Source organism: Harpia harpyja, chromosome 13 (genome assembly GCF_026419915.1).
Source record: "Harpia harpyja isolate bHarHar1 chromosome 13, bHarHar1 primary haplotype, whole genome shotgun sequence".
In the NCBI taxonomy this organism is placed as follows: domain Eukaryota; kingdom Metazoa; phylum Chordata; class Aves; order Accipitriformes; family Accipitridae; genus Harpia; species Harpia harpyja.
This window is the reverse complement of record NC_068952.1, coordinates 8589595-8608647: the sequence shown is the minus strand read 5'-3', so window position 1 is coordinate 8608647 and position 19053 is coordinate 8589595. Positions and strand designations below refer to the sequence as shown.

General features: G+C 42.5%; 1 protein-coding gene across 1 annotated transcript; it reads right to left on the bottom strand.

Annotated features, from left to right (window-relative positions):
- Positions 1–1210: 1210 nt before the first annotated feature.
- SLC30A10 (solute carrier family 30 member 10) lies at positions 1211–11723 on the bottom strand. Its single transcript, XM_052805310.1, has 4 exons — positions 11135–11723; positions 10598–10681; positions 6901–7137; positions 1211–6149 (listed from the first exon to the last, which is right to left on the bottom strand). Exons 1-4 carry the CDS (start codon positions 11640–11642, stop codon positions 5674–5676), a joined length of 1305 nt encoding a protein of 434 aa, XP_052661270.1. The 5' UTR covers positions 11643–11723; the 3' UTR covers positions 1211–5673.
- Between the last annotated feature and the right edge of the window lie 7330 nt (positions 11724–19053).

The following is a 19053-nucleotide window of genomic DNA, read 5'->3' as shown; positions in this document are numbered from 1 at the left end:
ATGACACACAACTACTACTGACTCCTTACTGATCATTACTAACAAAAACATGCAGGTACATGGACAACTGGAAAATCAGACACAGTGGGGTAGGACCCAGGTGGCAGATGACTTGATATTGATGTTAAGGAGGGAAGAACATATGAGGTCACCTCCATGACTGCTGCTCTAAAAACAGCACCTAAATTTAGTGTTAGGCCTCATCTCATTTCTAACATGCACATTCAGGTCATTAAAGGCAGAAGTGAGAGCGTCGTGGTTTAACCCCAGCCGGCAACTAAGCCCCACACAGCTGCTCACTCGCTCCCCCACCAGTGGGATGGGGGAGAGAATCGGAAGGGTAAAAGTAAGAAAACTAGTGGGTTGAGGTAAGAACAGTTTAATAATTTAATTAAAAGGAAAATATCAAAAAGAGATGCCCAGCCTGCTCCTGAGCAGCAGCCCCCCAGACAGGTTTCCCCCAGCTTTATATGCTGAGCATGACATCGTATGGTCTGGAACATCCCTCGGGTCAGTTGGGGTCAGCTGTCCCAGCTGTGTCCCATCCCAACTCCTTGTGCCCCCCCAGCCTCCTCGCTGGTGGGGTGGGCTGAGAAGCAGAAAAGGCCTCGGCTCTGCGTGAGCACTGCTCATCAACAACTAAAATGTCAGTGCATTATCAACATTATTCTCATCCTAAATCCAAAACACAGCATTGTACGAGCTACTAGGAAGAAAATTAACTCTATCCCAGCTGAAACCAGGACAGAGAATCTCAAAGCTCTCCTGAGCCTGATGTCACCCATACAGTCAACTATTGTTGCACGTGGCAACATCCTCGCTCCCGCAGAGGTGCGAATCTGAAGACAGAGCGAGCAGGAGAGCTGTTGAGCAGCAGCAGCTGAACACCGAACGAGCAGGCATCACCCAGCAGAGCCAGGCAGCGACACAGCAGCTGCGTTCTGCCAAGAGCCCATCCAGTTGCAGCCAAGATCCTTGCCTGGTACCCTGGAGTTATGAGCAATAAATTCATTCCCAGATTAGGAAACTCTAGGCTGCTTGCAGAAAATCTTTGAGTGGCATTCCCCTTTTCTTCCAAATATGTAACAAAACTCGCAGCATGAACAAGCTCACGGGTTAAGAACAAACTTTACTCCTACAAAGGTCTTAAAATTATCCACATTGACACAAGCTCTCTATTGCTAACATACATCAAGCTCAGAACAACAGGTTTATTTAAAAATACACTTTATTTACAAGACATTCAAACTTCATTTTGAAAAAAAATATAACTGTACATAACTTTAAGTAATTTTTCACTAATAGTTAATAAAACCACAGTGAAATTTACAATTCATTGATTCAGCAATCATGGAAATTACATTTTGGCACATTATTTAAGTCACATAATGAACAGAAAAACTGGAGGAAACTTTTAAGCAACACAACTCCATAAATGTAACAAACTTACACAGTGACATACCGAGGTACCACTGTTCAAATAAAGTATTTAACACAGAAAATGCTTCCACTGTAGAGCACAGTAAGTAGTAGAACCTACAGAAATCTTCATAGCTTTTGAATTATCTTTTCAGAAAAGTCCCTTTTACCTGCTTTCCAATTAGTCATCCAAGCTTTCCCCTAAGGTGTTAATGAACGACTAACGAACCCTACTGATTTCATTATACCTGCTCAGGTTTAGAAACCAACCTTCTTTAAAAAGTTGGTTCAGGTGGAGTGTTTGTGAAGAATTTAAGTATATATAAATATTTATATCTCAGGATGACTACTTAGACAACACTTCTACACAGACCACAGGACATAAAATAGTCCTTAGAGTAGCTCACGTCAAGTCATCCATAGACCTTGGGCGGTGAACTTCACTTTGGGGAAAATTTGGATGCTGGCACATTCCCTTCAAAGTTCAGAATAAAAGGGAGCATTCAGGACAGTAAGTGTTATAATCAGATAGGGGAGGGGGACAGTATAGGAAGAACTAAACAAGGTCAAAAGGTGGTTTGCAATGGTAACGTGTATCACATAGCAAAAACAGAAAGCCGGTGAATTTGAATAAAATGGAGTGCAAAAATTAAACCAGTGCATAAAAGAGGTATTTCTAAATGGTATTATAGGTACATCACCATGATCAGAAGGCTAGCAAAACCATACTGCTGTTATTGAAGAGACAAAGAATAAGACAAACATTAAGAGGAAAAAAACCACGGTTGCACTACAAGTCAAAATAAGTATCATGAAGGACACAAGGAAAAGGAAGTCAGCTGAAAACTTGGTAAAACAAAGGCAATACTCCTAAAAACAGCATCAGTTATTTTTCTTTACATAGAAGAGCAAAGGCAGTTTAGAGAGTTACAGAAGAAAGAAAAATTAACAATCAAATTGGCACATTTGGCACATACCAAAAGGTGACAAAAAATTTATTCACTTTAAGAAAAGGCCCATGACTGATGAAGGCCAGTAAATTGCTTTTGCATTCAATGCCATGTTAATTTATTCCAGGTTTCAATTTTATTCCAAAACTGTCTGGCAAGGCTAGCAAATGTTTCATTGACATACAGCTAGGTCACATGTATGACTGGTTATGGATCAGAGGGCCACGTAAGTTGGACAACCAGTTGAAAGTCACCTGTATTTTAAGCAGATTTCCATTGCTACAGACAGTGATGGACAGATAGGGGCAACCACTGCAAAAGAACCCAAATACCATAACGATGCAATCATAAGGGATTACAGAAAAGAGATTTTATGACAGTACAATACGCTACAAAACTGAATTTAGAACAAGTGCCCATAGATAAGGGCAAATACTGAAATATACTGTATTTCAAAATGAGGTAAGCCTACTTCAAGAGAATTAGAAGTGATATGCCAAGAACTGAAGGGGAATAAGCCAATACAAAATACACACTGATAGGCATGAAGTCTTCTACAGAAGTAGAGAGGGGCCACCCAGTACAGCCTAGCTGTGACACTCTTAAAACAGAGAAGAAAAATATTTTGTTGCGAGACTCAAAGGAAGGCAAGGATACCAAGCCAGAAACCTTAGCTGAATACCCTGAAGGTCCCTACACAGAAAAAGCAAGGTTCTTATCAATAACATGGCTCTGTTGGGTTTGCTTGCTTAAGTAATAAAGCAAATTTAAAATCTGCTTGTTTTCTAGACCTGAAGATTTCTATAATCCCTGGTAATTTCCTATTTATTCACAGGCAACAATTACAGTACACACAAAAAAAAGTTTCAGGATGTTACTTCATTGTATTTTCAGGTTACAACACTTTTAAAAACTTAAAAAACATTGATAAGCACAGTTTTAACAAACACTGGAAGGATAAAGAAAAAGATGGTCTATTTTGTCAAATGCCCCAACATTACACATACTAGTTTTCTCTAATTCCAGAGTAAACAATACTGCCATTCCATCTTCCAACCATTTAATAAAATGTATATATAAAAAAATTACCTGATTTAAGACACAAATGCATAATTATAAAAGGGTGCTTGTTTTAGAGGATATCTGGGAAGCAAGTTCTCCCATAGACTTTGTTGTTATTTTGGGAGCCTTCTACTCCAGTTCTCAAAAAACCTATAAATATATTTGTTGTTTACATCTAAACCTTGACATTTAGACACCATCACAGATGAAAATAAGGACAAAAAGAACAGAGGAAAGGGCTGTCTTACTTCATGCTACACACTTTTAAAAGATAGAGCAATTCTTAAAATGTTTCCTGATTTACATTAATGCGTGCAATAACTGCCAAGCAAGATCCTGCTGCTTTCACCTCTGCTGTTGCCAACAGAATCAGACAGAGTGCAGGATCAAGCTTTTAATTATACTAACACATAGTTTAATTTATATAATACAAACCTACAACGGAAGGCTATAAAATATATTAGTTCAGCCAAGAATCTGTTCAAAAGGCATAAGTACAATCTAGAAACGTGCTATTTAGACTGCAATCACTGCTTCAGTAAATACCATTTTCCAAGCAGCAAAATATCCTGCTGTGTGTTTTAATATTCATTGACTTAATGTAATCATCCTTATTAATAAGGAGTTGGCTGCTTTCAAGCCAGCTTTACAAGGAGGTCCTGGTATTTTCCCAGCCCAGGCAGGAAATCAGTTTGCCCTTTCTGTTAAGGCGTCACTGAGGTAAAGACACCACTATTTTATAAAGGTGTCCCTATGAATAAATGAATAAAATAGCCTGCCCAGGCCACACAGACCACTGAAAGGCTGCTTTTGACAGCAAGATGTATTTGAAAGCTTCTGGATCTGGTCTGCATAGCCAGTGAGGCTAAGCACCACACTCACTGTGGATTAGGTAGTGGGTCTCCTCTCCCAGAAACCTGGAGAACACACCTGACCTAAATCCAGCACTGGTGACAGGGCACGTCATCTTGTTTTCCTTAGAGCACGCTTGCCTACCTTCAAAAAGAGCAAGCAGCAAAAAGATAATGGAACTGCTTCACTAAATACACTTTGAAATACACCTTTGGGCAGGGGTATGAGGAGGAGGGCAAAGGGGAGGGCTTAGACCTTTAAAACAAACCAACAAGAAATAATTGAGACTAAACCAGGAAAAGTTCCCTGTAATTTTTTTTAAAGCTCCCTCTAAGTGATAATACTGTACATAAAACTTTAAAGGGACTTTCTTAATTAATACTGCATTAAATTATGTCTTAGTAATAGAACTGCAGAATTTTAACTGTTCATAATAGACACATTAGCTTATTTATTCAGCATGAATAATGACAGACACTCAGTGTTAAAGATACTGCAATCATCCTGCACAATGATGAATTAAGACTGTGGCTATTATAACTTCTGTTGTCAAGAGAAAAAAAAAAAAAAAAAAGACTGAGTTGTACACAATCACAACAGCGAACAAGGTAAAGTTAATTGGATGACTGCCTGCATTTCCATTTGCTAGAATCAGTACAGATGACGTTAGTAAATCTTTCTTTGCTTTCATGACAAGAAGTCTATTCTTTAGCATACTTATCTGTGATTAGCGTAGGACTCCAGTATTACTAGTTGAGAAGCAAGACCAGCTTCCGCTCTGTCCCTAAATACAGGAGTCAATCAAGAAAACAATGGAAGTAAAAATTCCTGAGTGTTTCCCGTCCCCCTTAGACACTCTTAATTTCATTCACAAACCCCACTGGCCAGAAGCACAAGCGTTACTGTTAAACACGAACTGTCTATGGCAAAAATGGGTTTTAAGGATCAGTAAAGCATCGCTACTGAAGTCCTTTATAAATATACAGTACTTTAGCCCAGTACAATTGTTAACTGGCCACAGGGCTTTCAGGAAACAGCTCACTTCAGCAGAAAAGGCCAGAGTTTCATTCCCAGTGCCACTGGCCATTAACTGCAAGCATCAGTGCAGACAGCAATACACCCCACCCACTCTTAACAACAGAAATTCACATGTAGTTTGGTAAGGAACTGGGTTAGGCTGTATCAAAAAAATCTTACATGAATGCAACACCCTTCATGGAAACATTAATCCTTATTTCAGATACAAGGGGGTTTTAGGTGTATTTTGGTTTACAGCTAAAGCACAGAAATCTTTTTGCCACACCAACTTCAGCTACAACCACCAATGACCCCCTTCCCAGCCAGGATACATTTGTTCTATGAAAACATTATGCAGAGTAGAGGGAATTGCCTAAAGTCGTGTACTGCTCAACTGTGATTTCTCATCAGACATGTCACAATTTTTAACATTTTTAATGCTATCCTCTGCCAGTGGGTACTCAATAGGGATTTCAATATCGTTTTTACTTGAACCATTGTCTTTATGCAGTTCAGAAAGGCAACTATCGTTTTTCTCAGTATAGCCATTAGTTTTAGCAAGGGGGGGCTCCCGCTGACTGCAGCACAGCTGAGAGTCACAAGCTTTTGAGATGCAGGGTGAGCTGCACAGTAGCTGGGAGGTCTTGTGGTCAATGTACTCGGGCTGGATGGTCACAGAATGGATCCCTGCTTCGTGGAAAACCTTCCGAATTTTATAAGCAGCATCTTGGTAATCAGTAGGGGTTTGGCACTTGATATGAAGAGTAGCAATATTCTTCCCACCTGCAAGCTCCCAAACATGCACCTCATGAAGGCTGCTAACCCCCGGTACACGAGCTAGTCTGTCAGCTGGAAGACATAAGAGAAAGATATTAAAGGCTTTAGTGTACTAGCTAATTACCAGCTTTCTCATTAAGAGCCCTATCTGAAAGCAGCAGTCTCTGAACTATCTTTTTAAAAGAGCTGTACTTAGTAAAATATGTCTACTCCCAGCTGCCTTCAGTTCAGTCTCCAGATGACCACACGAGCAGGCCACCCTTCCTTCTGGGTTCACCTGTCCCTCAGGCTCCCAAACAGCAATTTACCAGCTGTTCACAGAAGCATTAGAGCACCTCTTCCTTGGCCAAGACACCCATCTTCTGGGTTCTTTAGCCCTCAGCACAGTGGAATTTCAGAAATAACCAGTGCTACTCCACAATTAACAAGTGTGAACAACCCCAGAGAGCTACAAAATTAACCAACCTTAATGGAAATGTCTAAGCTGTTTTGGAAGCCTTTTGGAAGAAGCCACTGCTGGGTTGGGAAATACTGTAATTCAATGTTGTTTCTTTCACAAACACCCCACACAAAGCATTAACAGCTCAAGACCTGGCATTTTTGATGTATTGTTGGAGTACCACATTCTCAAAATGCATGCTTTAACTAATCCAGAGAGATTTGAGTCATGTTGCTAGGACACAGGCATGTGACTATTTCTCACAGTTCTTGAGAATTTAGAGCTATTACGAGTAAATAATCCAAACATGTCATTCCACAAATAACATATGCATTGAAATATATCATTAAAATTAATAGCATTTCAACAACAAATTTGACTTACTCAGTAGTTGCATATTAACACCTTTGGGAACCATCTGCAACAAAATAATTGAGGTCTCCTTGATAAGTGGGAATGCAGAAGACAAGATGATGAACACCATAATTATTGTCAGGCTTGGATCGATGTAGCACTGCCAGTTACACGGAGCATTCCCCAGAGGAAGTAAATGGAAGATTGTAGCAGCAACTACCACGACCACAGATCCAAGTGCATCTCCCATAACATGCAAAAGAACACCTGAAACAAATGGCACAATTTCCATTAGAGCGGGGTTTTGGGCGGGGAGGAGGAGAGCAATGCTGCATTTTGCAAGTCTGTTCTAATTGACACAGTATTCCAGACACTAACACCATAACCGAAGTTTTCAATAACAGCTTTCAGAACAAAATAGCAAGGGAAATACTGACTCTGAACCACAGCTGCTTAAGTGGGATGCATTATTAAACATGTAGGGTATGCTAGCAACTGCGGTCCAACTGCAATGCCATGGCAACGTAAGATGTGTTTGCTTAAATGCCTGCAGATTATTAAGAGATCCTGGCACATTTAATCTCAATTCTCAATTAAAAATTGATGACTAAATCTATCTGTTCTACCTTGAAGCTAAGAGAGCCACAGACCACCCCCAGTAACAGTTATTCTCCTCCATCAGCTTCTATGACACTGTTGAAATCTGAAAAATTACCTAAGTGAAACCTATGGCTCCAAATGCCCTCAAACTCCAATTTTCGGATCAAGTTTGATTACTAGTTATATTAAACCTTGTCCCACCAACAGTACTAGCCCTCAGACCCTCCCAAAAAATCAGAATCTAGTTTGAGAGTCAGTCACATGGACTCCATGGTTTAACATGTGCCTGGACTACTCTTAATTGAGAGGAATGCTGGGTACCACTTTTTACATCTATAGGAATGTTTTTGCACAAAAGGTAAAGACACAAACAGGCTCTTGTAATAACACATTTTTAGCTGCCCTTTCAACTACAATGACCACAGTAGTCTTCTTGCTATAAAGTTACAATAATCTAAGAACTCATTTTTTCTTTTTTTTTTTACTGCTTTACATAATCTTCCCTCTTCCCATCATTGCTCAGATGCACTCCAGTTTTGTCAGTCTTTACCATTCAGACTCGGATTTCATTCCAGCCCATGCCTAATTCATAACATCTCTAAATATATGAAGTTAATTTCTTTGTCAATACTTTTCATTCAGAGCCTGTGAGAGAAAAAAATGGACCATCTCCTTTTAACATCCCTACAACAAGCACTTCCAAGAGCTTCACTCCAATTTAATCACTTCCTCTGGGCTGGAGAAGCTGTAAAAGGTTCCCTCCGAAACTCACTGACAACACTGGATTAGACCTAGAGCTGTGCCAGTGCTCCTGTTTCTTGCCAGCTCTGTGCATGAACGCTGATATTCTGTGTGAGAAATGAAGGCAATAACCACTGGAGTTCCTCTGACTCACTTGGGTCAGATAAGAAAGTACAAGCTTCCAGTGAGTCCAGCTCTTTCTGCTGGAGTCAAGCGTGTTCTGCCCCATTTGGCAGACTCCCACAGGGTTTTACTCCTCCTAACAGTGTTGCAGTGTTTCCTTTTCATTTACAAATTAACCCTGATTCAGCACGGGCTATCAGCTATTGCACTAACAAGAGGGACAGGCAGGATGCAATTGCCAAGGCAACTAACTAGAGAACACAGCTTAGAAAGAACAGGAAAATGTTTCAGAAAGTCTTTTCAATTAAGAAAAAAGGAAGTATGTCAGAATTTGGATAAATTATGAATTGAGAATACGGAATTTGGAAAATGTTTATTTTACATTACTAACACCATTAACATGTATGTCTTGGTTAGGCATCACATAATGATGTGACAGAATGTAGACAGAAATGAACCCATTTCCCTATCGATCCCCAAAAGCTATGGTTATAAGATAGAACCGAAAATGAATTTTTATTAGATAAAGTCAGTATGGTAAGACCATAGGTAACGCATAGTTTCCAACAGCTTGTTTTGGAAAGTCTGAATGACTCTGCATATGCTCAAGAAGTAAAAGGAATAATTTTACACACCCCGCAATAATTAATCCTGTCAGGCAGAATGTATGGATTCCTGTTCCTACCACTTTTAAAATCAAGGAAGCAGCTTCTCTGCCAATCTGTTTTGTCCAGCCATGTTTTTCAGGGAGGCTTCGATTCTATAATGTACAGAATTTTTTGCCAAGTGATTATGAAGTTAAGTATAGCTATGTAACTAACTTCAAAGGAAAAACATAGATTTTTGAATTGGAATTTTAAACACACATATCTGTAGTATTGGCTACAGAAGCAAGGAATATTTGTAAGGACAACAAAAATAGATTTTGCAAAGATGACATACTGAAGTAGCACTTAAAGAAAAACTCTCTTTTTAAAAATCAAAGACGACAGGTATCTTAAAATAACTGACACAAAACTCCTTATCCTTCAGACATTTTTGAGGATTTCCAGCATCGTTATGCCTAAGCACTGTCATTCAGGCAAGTAAGACCTTCACTAAAATATACTCATCGGTTTCTTATTCTTCTCTCCTCCATCCCTGAAAGTGACCATTTGCTTTTTCTGCTCCAATAATCTTACCACTATAATGCTATAATATCCAGTGACACCAACTTCTAGACTTTCAGGAAAGTGTTGTGGCTCTAGCACATGGTTTGATTTCCAAAGTGTCTTCCCTTACAGACACACTTGTGTAACTCTGAAAATACTTTTGAAAGACAGGTAGACAGACACACAACAAAAAAAACCCCCCAAACCAGGTGCCTGACTGCCGTGTCAACCTCTTTAAGCTGAATTCACGTGATGCCAACTTACATGACTTTGGAGGAATATCACATGCTGATAGGTGACCATAAGAAGCCTGAAACTACTATTCTCTACCTTTCTGTTTCAGCTGACAGCCCTTTCCTTGGGGACAAACTCAATGTTTAATATATTCAAAGATACCTGCTTTGGGCTCTGCTCAGAATAGGTCTGTAAACCTGTATGCATACAAACACCTATACAGAGAGGGAGAAAGGCACTTGGTTAATTTATTCCTAGAAGCAGCTATACAGTTTCACCCCACAGATACCCAGAGAGCTGCTGAATTACAAGGTAAGAAGGGCCAAACCTATCACAGACTCTCTCAGGGACAGGTTCACAGTTCAAGGACCTGGAAAAACACTGTGCTGAAGCACCAGTTTCAGCACCTTTTTCCTTGTACTGACAATAAAACATTATCAACCTTGGGATTTAAAGAAATTTTGTTTTCTGCCCAAAAGTATTTGAAAGTTGAAAACTGCTCAACTACTACAGCAGTGACACTCAAAGAAGCACCTCATAGCTACCTGCTTTACCTTCCTATAAGGCCTCTAGTGACTTGAGCTTAGTGAAATAGGCTTTGCCTCCTTTCCAAAGAGTTCAGCTGCACTCTTCTAAAGAATTAAAATCAAAATGTGAGCACACTCGGAGCCAAATCAGCAGCACACTATTTTGCTATTATCTATGCTATTCCATACAACACAAACCCTTCTGCTAAAGATAACTGCGTCCAGATACATAGAAGAGTCCTTGGTTTTTGCTCCATTTCTTACTGATATTTGGGGGGGGGGGGTAGTCTGAAATGGAAACCAGAGCGTTTAAAGTTAATATAATATTAGCGGCATACTCCTATGCTGTACCTCTGATGTTCAAGGCTTCAGACTTTCTCTCTTTTTTCTTCTCAGACCCCTCTTCAGGGCTTTTTTGGTCATTTGGTGAATCACCTGCATTCAAAGAAGAAACGCTGTGTTGTGTATAAGTTCTACAAACAGAAAAAACACCAACCTTCTCAAAACCAACTTATTTCAAAGATGACAAGAAGAAAAAAAAACAAACAAGCCAAAACATTTTCCAGGCAGCTCTCTGAGCAACGCCTCCTCCCCCCATCCCGAGTGGACGCCCAGCAGCCCGGTGTAAAGTACAAGGTGAAAGAGGCAGCGGGTGTCTGAGCGAGGTTAGAGACATTCCCCGGGGGCCCGTGAGCGGGTTTGGGGCTCGGAAAGGGCCCAGAGGATGGGTCCGGCAGCTCGGTGGGTTCCGGGGACAAACGGGAGGGACAGAGGGGACGGGGAGGGATGGGGAAAGGTGTGAGGGGTGGGGAGAGGTGCGGGGCACGAGGGGAAGGCCGGACAGCGAGGCGAGGCGAGGCGAGGGGCGAGGATGCAGCCGAAAGGCACCTGCTTCATCCGCCTCCCCCGTCGGGGTGCCGCCGGGCACGGCCCGCAGCACGGTGGCGGCGGGCGGCAGGGCGGGCGGGCGACGGCAGCAGGCGCCCCAGTCCTGGAAGACGAGGAGCCCCACGAGGTTGACGGCAAGGCCGAGGGTGCCGACGATGAGCACCAGCTGGGCGTCGTCGATGGGCTCGGGCCGGGCGAGGCGGAGGACGGCCTCCACGAAGATGGTGAAGCAGAGGGCGGTGAGGAAGACGGCGTTGCCGAGGGCCCCCACCGCCTCGGCGCGGCTGTAGCCGTAGGTGGCGCGGGGGCCCCGGCGGCTGCGGCGGGCGATGCGCCCGGTGGAGAGGCCCACGCAGAGGGAGATGAGGTCCGAGAGCATGTTGAAGGAGTCGGACACCAGCGCGATGGAGTTGCCCAGGTAGCCCGACACCAGCTCGGCCACGAAGAAGCCGACGGTGAGCACCAGCATGAGGATGAGCCGGCACGTCTTCCCCGAGTACCGCCCCATGGCGGCGGCGGCGGCGGCCGGTCCCACCGGCGCCCCTCTCCCCGCTAGCGCCGGGCCATGCCCAGCCGCCGAGCAGCCAGCGCCGCCGGCCCGCAACAAGTGCGCCCGCCCCAGACCGCGCCGCAGCCGCAGCCGCCGCCGCCGCCGCCGGCCGCCGCGCCAGGCCCCGCCCGCCGCCCGGCCCCGCGGGGAGGGCGCCGGCCGCCCACACCGCCCCGCCGCCGCCGCCGCCGCCCCGCCGCCTCCGCGGGTGGGAGGCTGCGGGGACCCCCGCTGCCCGCCCCGCCGCCCCCGGGGCTCACGTTAGGAACGAGCGCGGGTGAGGTAGGCAATGCCGGAGAGACGAATAAATGGGAACCAAAAGGGCCGCGGGGGCACGCCGGCTGGAGAAGGGCCCGCGTGGGCAGGCGGAGGCACCGGCACAAAACCGACCGCCCGTCCCGGCGGCTCTCCAGGGCGGCGGGTGCCACCGCGCTGTCCGAGGACGGATCCAATAATTCTACTCCTTTGGCCCTTTGGTGGCGGCTTCGGTGCCAAGTCAAAGGACAGAGTGCCACCTACTGAACCGGGTAGTTTCCTGCTGCTAGCCCTTAGAAAGGTGTGTCAAAATAGTACCTAAGTGTGCATGAATCTGTCATCATCCTATGAGAAAAATAATTTCATGCTTCTTTTTAACCTTCAGAACAGTCTGCCAGAAGCATAATAAGTGACTAAACCTCTGCCTTGTATTTGTAGGTTTATTTTTTTGTTGTTATTGTTGTTATGACAGTTCTTGGGAAAGTGACAGCCCTGCATGCAAGTGGAAAAAGAACAGAGCCGGACTGCTAATACAGCATTTCAAGATGATGGGAGCAACTGAATAATCAAAGGAGGTGCTGGGAAATTAAGTCATCCTCAACTCTGGGGTTCTCAATAACAGAACTGGGCCCCAAAATAATAAACTTAAATAAAAGCCATAAGACCTAAAGAAAATAATGTCCTTAAAATTATATCCTGCGAGAGTCTGAAGTATTTCAATTATGCAAGAGGCACACCAGTGTGGGAGTTACTGCTTCAGCAACTACAATTCACACTGAAGTGCCCCATCAAATATTTCACCACACTTGACAAAGCATACATCGCTATCAGATAATAAACCAGCATGGCCAGGGAACGCTATCATGTCCCTCCTACCTGTCGTGGTTTAACCCCAGCTGGTAACTAAGCCCCACACAGCCACTCACTCACTCACTCCCCCTCAATGGGATGGGGGAGAGAATCAGAAGGGTAAAAGTGAGAAAACTCCTGGGTTGAGATAAAGACAGTTTAATAGGTAAAGCAAAAGTTGCACACGCAAGCAAAGCAAAACACGGAATTGATTCACCACTTCCCATGGGCAGGCAGGTGTTCAGCCATCTCCAGGAAAGCAGGGCTCCATCACGCCTAACGGTGACTTGGGAAGACAAATGCCATCAATCCAAACATTCCCCCCCTTCCTCCTTCTTCCCCCAGCTTTATATGCTAGGCATGATGTCATATGGTCTGGAATATCCCTCGGGTCAGTTGGGGTCAGCTGTCCCGGCTGTGTCCCCTCCCAACTCCTTGTGCCCCCCCAGCCTCCTCGCTGGTGGGGTGGGCTGAGAAGCAGAAAAGGCCTCGGCTCTGGGTAAGCACTGCTCAGCAGTAAGGAAAACATCCCTGTGTCATCAACATTGTTTTCAGCACAAATCCAAAACATAGCCCCATATTAGCTACTATGAAGAAAATTAACTCTATCCCAGCCAAAACCAGCACACTACCAAAGGTGTTGTTCTCTACAACCAGAAATTCATTAAAGGCCTCCGGAATTTCCTCCTTATTCTAACTCTGAAGCAATTGCATTGTTACTGCTGTTAATTGAGTTTGATCCCTTGCTTGAATACATCTTTTAAATGAGGCCTCTCAATTCCACCTAAATTCTGTGTACACAACCAAAGCCTTTCTTGCATATAACTCAAGATGTATCTTAACCTCTGGAATGCACTTAAATAGCCATTCAGGGGATAATCTCCCATATATCTGCAAGGATTAACACACACAACTCCCAATTAGCTGGAGATTCTTGTGCATGTCCTTCACACATTCAGTGCCCAAACAATGAAAGTACCCTGCAATATTCAAACTAACAAATGCATAAAAATAAATGTATTGAAAAGAACCTTACCATAAAGACAAACACGACAGTGGGAGCAGAGAGCATAGTGTACATCAAGACACATTTCAGCTCTGTAATTACATCAACCCACATAAGATGAGAGATTTTAAACAGTTGTGCCAAATAAAAATCAGTGTGACACAGATAGAAAAAAAAGAAAAAAATATATATAAGAGTTATAGGAAGTTAAATGGTCTATTAGATATAAACTTTAAAATGACAGACTATATCTTCTTTACTATAATTAACAATAGAAAATTCTGCCTCCGGCACTTCACTTACAATCAAAAAAAAATTCACTGAAGCCCAGCTCATTGCACCTGCAGAGAACTGAAAAGAATTTCCAGTAGTTCTTATTTTAGGAAGATGTATAATACAGTAGCTGGAACATTACTAATCCTCCTGTGCAAAAAATACATTAATTCTCTTTGAAAAAAAATAACATGTCATAGCCCTGAGCCCACTTCAAAAACATAAAAGTATCACAGTTATTTTGAAGAAATAGTGCTAAAAATATTATTTTCAGCAAATAAGGCTGTGACTAAGTCCTCTGACATGGAGCACAATTACAGATGACTCACTGAAGAAGTCAGAAGCAGTACCTGTTCAGAGTCTCAGCTCTGAAGCTGTGTCTGCTGATACACTGATTCCTCCTCCTTCTGCCTGTCAAGCTCACGCATCTCGGTCTGCTTCTCGTGATACAGCGTCAGTCTGAGAGTCTGTTCCACTGACATAGGAACAGAGCAACATCTGTGCTGGGTTAGACCAGAGGTCCATCTCTGAGCTATTTCCAGTTCCCATCTACATCTTTTGGAGCTGAGGGAACAAAACCTGCACAGTCTTCAAAACACAGGTCAGCTACAGGTTCATACAGAGGCACTCATCTCCTTTACTCCTTTCCCAGGAGTAAAACCTCACATTTGATTCACTTTTGTCTTCTGAAGATTTAGCAAACGTTTTTATGGAACTGACCATTCTCTCCTGCTTTCTGTTTCTTGTCTTCTGACCAGTTATTTATGCACGCAAGGGCCTTTCCCTTCACGCTATAGCTGCTTAGAAAGCCTCTTGGAAATCCAAGCTTTTGCTCACCCCACTGTGTACAAGCGTACAAGCCTCCCTGGCCCTCTCTGTCCAGGTACTAGCATCACTTCAAGACAAATGACTCCTAAAACTGTCATCTGAATAACACTACACTAATCATTCTTGTTCAGTAAGTCGTCACTTTCAATAACAAGAATAATTCATTTAGCTCAATCTTCAGAATAAAGTGTGTGTTATCCCCGTAGCTCTTTTGCACCTTGACCTTTTTCCATATAGTCCAAAAGAAAATCTTGATCCTGCACGCAGGAGGCACCGACCCTGTTACGAGGGTTTTCACTCGGGCTCTTCCCCGTTTGTGGGCACTACTGTTCTGCTTGCACCGATCCACTTGCGGTATCAGAACGTTTGATCTCAAATCCTTTTAGAAAGGAACCGTGTTTCTGATTGTTTTGCAGCGTGCTTAGCATCCTTGTGTCTTTTACACTGACTGCAGACATTCAACAGTGTAATGTTACGGTTCCACTTATTCATCCAGTACTGAGATTGCCTGAGCAAGCTACGTACTATTGAACAAAACAATCAACCTAAATATCCCAGTCTTTCTGTTTCTAACTATGCTGAGTTGACAAGTCCCTCTTAGGAGGTTCAGAAAAGGTTGTCCAACACCTTAGTTTTCTGAATTATTTGCCAACTTTAGTTTCAGCTACAATCCTGCTAGAAAAGCTGTTCTTGCAGTTTCCTTATCAGAAGCAGGAATTGATAAAATTCTTATGAACTGGTAAAATTATTACAAACAAGACAACTTTCCTTCTGAACCCCAAAGATGCAAACCAGTCCTGTAAGCTTCAAGATTTCTGCGTACCAAGTTTTTAAAGTTCTCAACACACCAATTTTTAACACTTAGCCATTAGCAGACAGACCTTCTAGCCAACAGGCTATCCCCACCTGTGGCTATAAGGGCATGCTTAGGTAACAGTAAAAGCAGGGTAACTATATAGGATACTTTCCCATAATACTCTTCCATCCTTCAAGTATTTTCAGCTCAAGCGAGTTTCTGAGCTAGGTATCTGTATTTAGTAGCCCTCAATGGTTTTCTCTTCCATGTACTAGTCCAGCCTTTCACTCACTGATGTAGACTTCAACGTCACTTGGCAACAAGCCCCACACATCTACTCATGGTGTGAAGAATCACCTCTTCCTCTTCGTTTTGAACCTGGATCCTGCTAGTTTCATTTAATATATCCTTAATATAGCCTTGTTCTTGTATCAGAGGGCAGAACAAACACTTAACGACTATTGATCTTCCCTACACCACTCTTGGTTTTGCAGACTTCTGTCACACCCTCCTTAAGTTATCCATTTTCAAGGTGATGGATTAAAATCTACTTAGTTGTTCCTTGCAGAGAAGCCATTACCAGCCTTTGAAAATAGGGTATCTCTGTATTATTGTGAAATATGACAACAGTAACGGCAGTAACAATGGTAATTTTCTTCCACTGCTGAATGAAGAATGAAAAAAAGATCACTCATAGCCTTGTAGTGCTATAGAATTTGGACAGTAAAAAAAAAATCATGAAAATAAAGAACTAATTATGAACACTATAATTAAGAGAGATCACTCTTCATCCTGCTTGTCAAATCTTGGCAGAGATTACTTTTTAACCCATCATAAAAATGATTTTAAAAAGATATTTCAGGAATGATCTGGGAGAAACTAGAGAATGAGGAAACAAATGCTCACACATCACTGAACGTGATAAAAGAGTCCATGCCTCCTTAAGACTGTGGGGAAAAAAATACTGCATTTGCACTAAAAAGCTGAGGCTGACCCTGGGCACATTACATTTCAAGGCACCATCCCAAGCTGTAAGAGCCTGAATGCAATGGGTGGGTGAGAGTGGACCTTTAAGCTTCATTCCAGCAAGACCTGGTGACATCCCTGAAGGTTCTCGTGAAGCTTGTGAAGCTTGTTTCTTTAAACTAGGAATGCTGAGCCAAATTCATAGCAAATCTAAATTGAAGCAACGTGGTTGGCTTCTACCACAGATAAATTTGACTGCAAAATGAATCACAAAAACACTGACCAACAGACCTTGTTGTGGAAGATGGTTAATATGAGAGTATTCTGTTTGCAGGTGGTTTGTTCCTCATTGTTTGCTCGTTTTATTTGTATCTCCCTCTCATTCTGCTCAGAACCATACCTGCAGGAGGAAAATGGGTTTTCTGGCATATGCTGAAGGGTGGAAGAACTGGGAAATCAGTTCATTAGGTCTGCTCCAATCCAGGGAGCAGAAACCTAAAAGTTAGCCCTCCAGCAAGAGTTCAGCAGTCTGGGTGAAAGTTTTAACGGCATCCTTGGCAGAGTACAGAGGTGAATGGCCCTGGCTTTTTTAATCGCAGCTGTGACACTTCATGACAGTCCGTGGCTGTCCCAGGGAGAGACGACAGGCTGGCCGGACATGGAGAATGAATTTTTCGTGCCCTTCCAAAGAGGGCTTGAATAAACTGGTAGGTCAATCTGAAATGATGAACCTGTGGGTTTATTTAGTTCCTAGCCTGGAATGTCTTCCTTTTGTTTGATTTTTTTCTCTTTTAAGATGGTTGTTCAGCTTGTTAGTTACAAACCACCATTCCCTGCTCTTAATACCTAGCATAAAGAAACCTTTTACATATTTTAAGACATATTGACTCAGTATCTGCTCTGGCACCTGGATAGTGCTTCCCTGAATATTTCAACTACTTGATAATTCACTTTTTAAAAAGTGTAGTTCTGTTAAGTTTCCCATATAAATGTGTGTGTGTGTATATATATATACACACACCCCCATATGACCTTTCCCTACCGGGAAGCAGCAAAACATGTTGCAAAGAACATGAAGAGGAGAAAGCCACTCACTGATTTCATCACTGTAAATTACATTGAGTCCTACTGCAAAAATTTGCTATCCATCCATATCATTTGCTATCCCAGCAGCATTTCTAGGCTGAAGCTGATACCAAACCTGTGCCTGTAGCAAACTCTCTGCAGAATAGCCATCCAAATAAAACAACTGCAGTATATAACGTCAGCCTTAAAAACCCCCATTGTTTTGAAACTGTTTATGACTTTGAACTCAGTTATCTTACAGTCCTTTTATTTCCTTACAACTCACCACAGATACTGTGATGTAACTTAGTCTGTCTATGCCTTTACTATGAAATTGGTTCAAGGTTGAGAGCACATGCAGTTACCCAAAGTTCAGTGGCTGGCACTAGTACTGTTGGAATCTAGGTTCAGAAGTTTTGATCTTACCTTTATGCTGTTGCATAAAGCATACAGGCATGCTTTGCTTGCTTTACTTAGACTTAAAATTTTCGTTCTGCACTTTCCATTTTGGCCAAAAAGTAGCCCCAAAACATTTGGTTTTACTTGTTATGATGCAAAATTTTCTCACTGAAAACAACTGGGGAAATCTCTCTCCCTTAGATTATCTTCTGAGGTTTCTTTTAAGAGAAGGAAGCATTCAAAACAGGTCTGAAGAAAATTTAGTGAAGCATGTTGCTAAATAAACTTTCAGAGCCTCTCCCTATGGATTAGAGCTTCAGCTAATATTAAGTTAACACAGATCTGGTTAACTTTAGGGTAGCTGCTCAGAAAAGCTTTGGAAGAATTTAGTGAGGATTATTTGGCACACTATTAAACTGAAGACAGCCTTCAGAAAAGATACATGTTCAGTCTTAGGTATCTGATAAACACTTAAAATCACTTTGAGAATTTCTCTTGGCCTTTTTATTCCATTTGAGAGGGCTATGTCCGATAATGCTGTAGAAATCAAAGTCAGAAAATCTAAATATTTGGTTAGAGTAGGCTTTGGTTACCTGCATGCCAACACACTAACACCTCTGGGATTTATGGAAATAAATGCATAAGGCATATGTCCCTTCATTTATACATACTATCTTGGCAAGCATTTAGGATTTGGATGTCACAGTGCACTACGCAGGCAGCATAAATCCATGAGGATGAGGATGTACTGTATGAATGAAACAACTGTCTGTTGGTAAACTCCGGTGATGCGCATTTGACAATCATCTCTCTATGAATGCAGCCAGGGGATGGATTGGCATGAAGTCTTGGCTGAAGGGTTGGTGCTTTCGGGGAAAACTAGTATCAACCTGGTGAAGATATACTCAAAAGGGAGTTCAAATAGAGGTAGT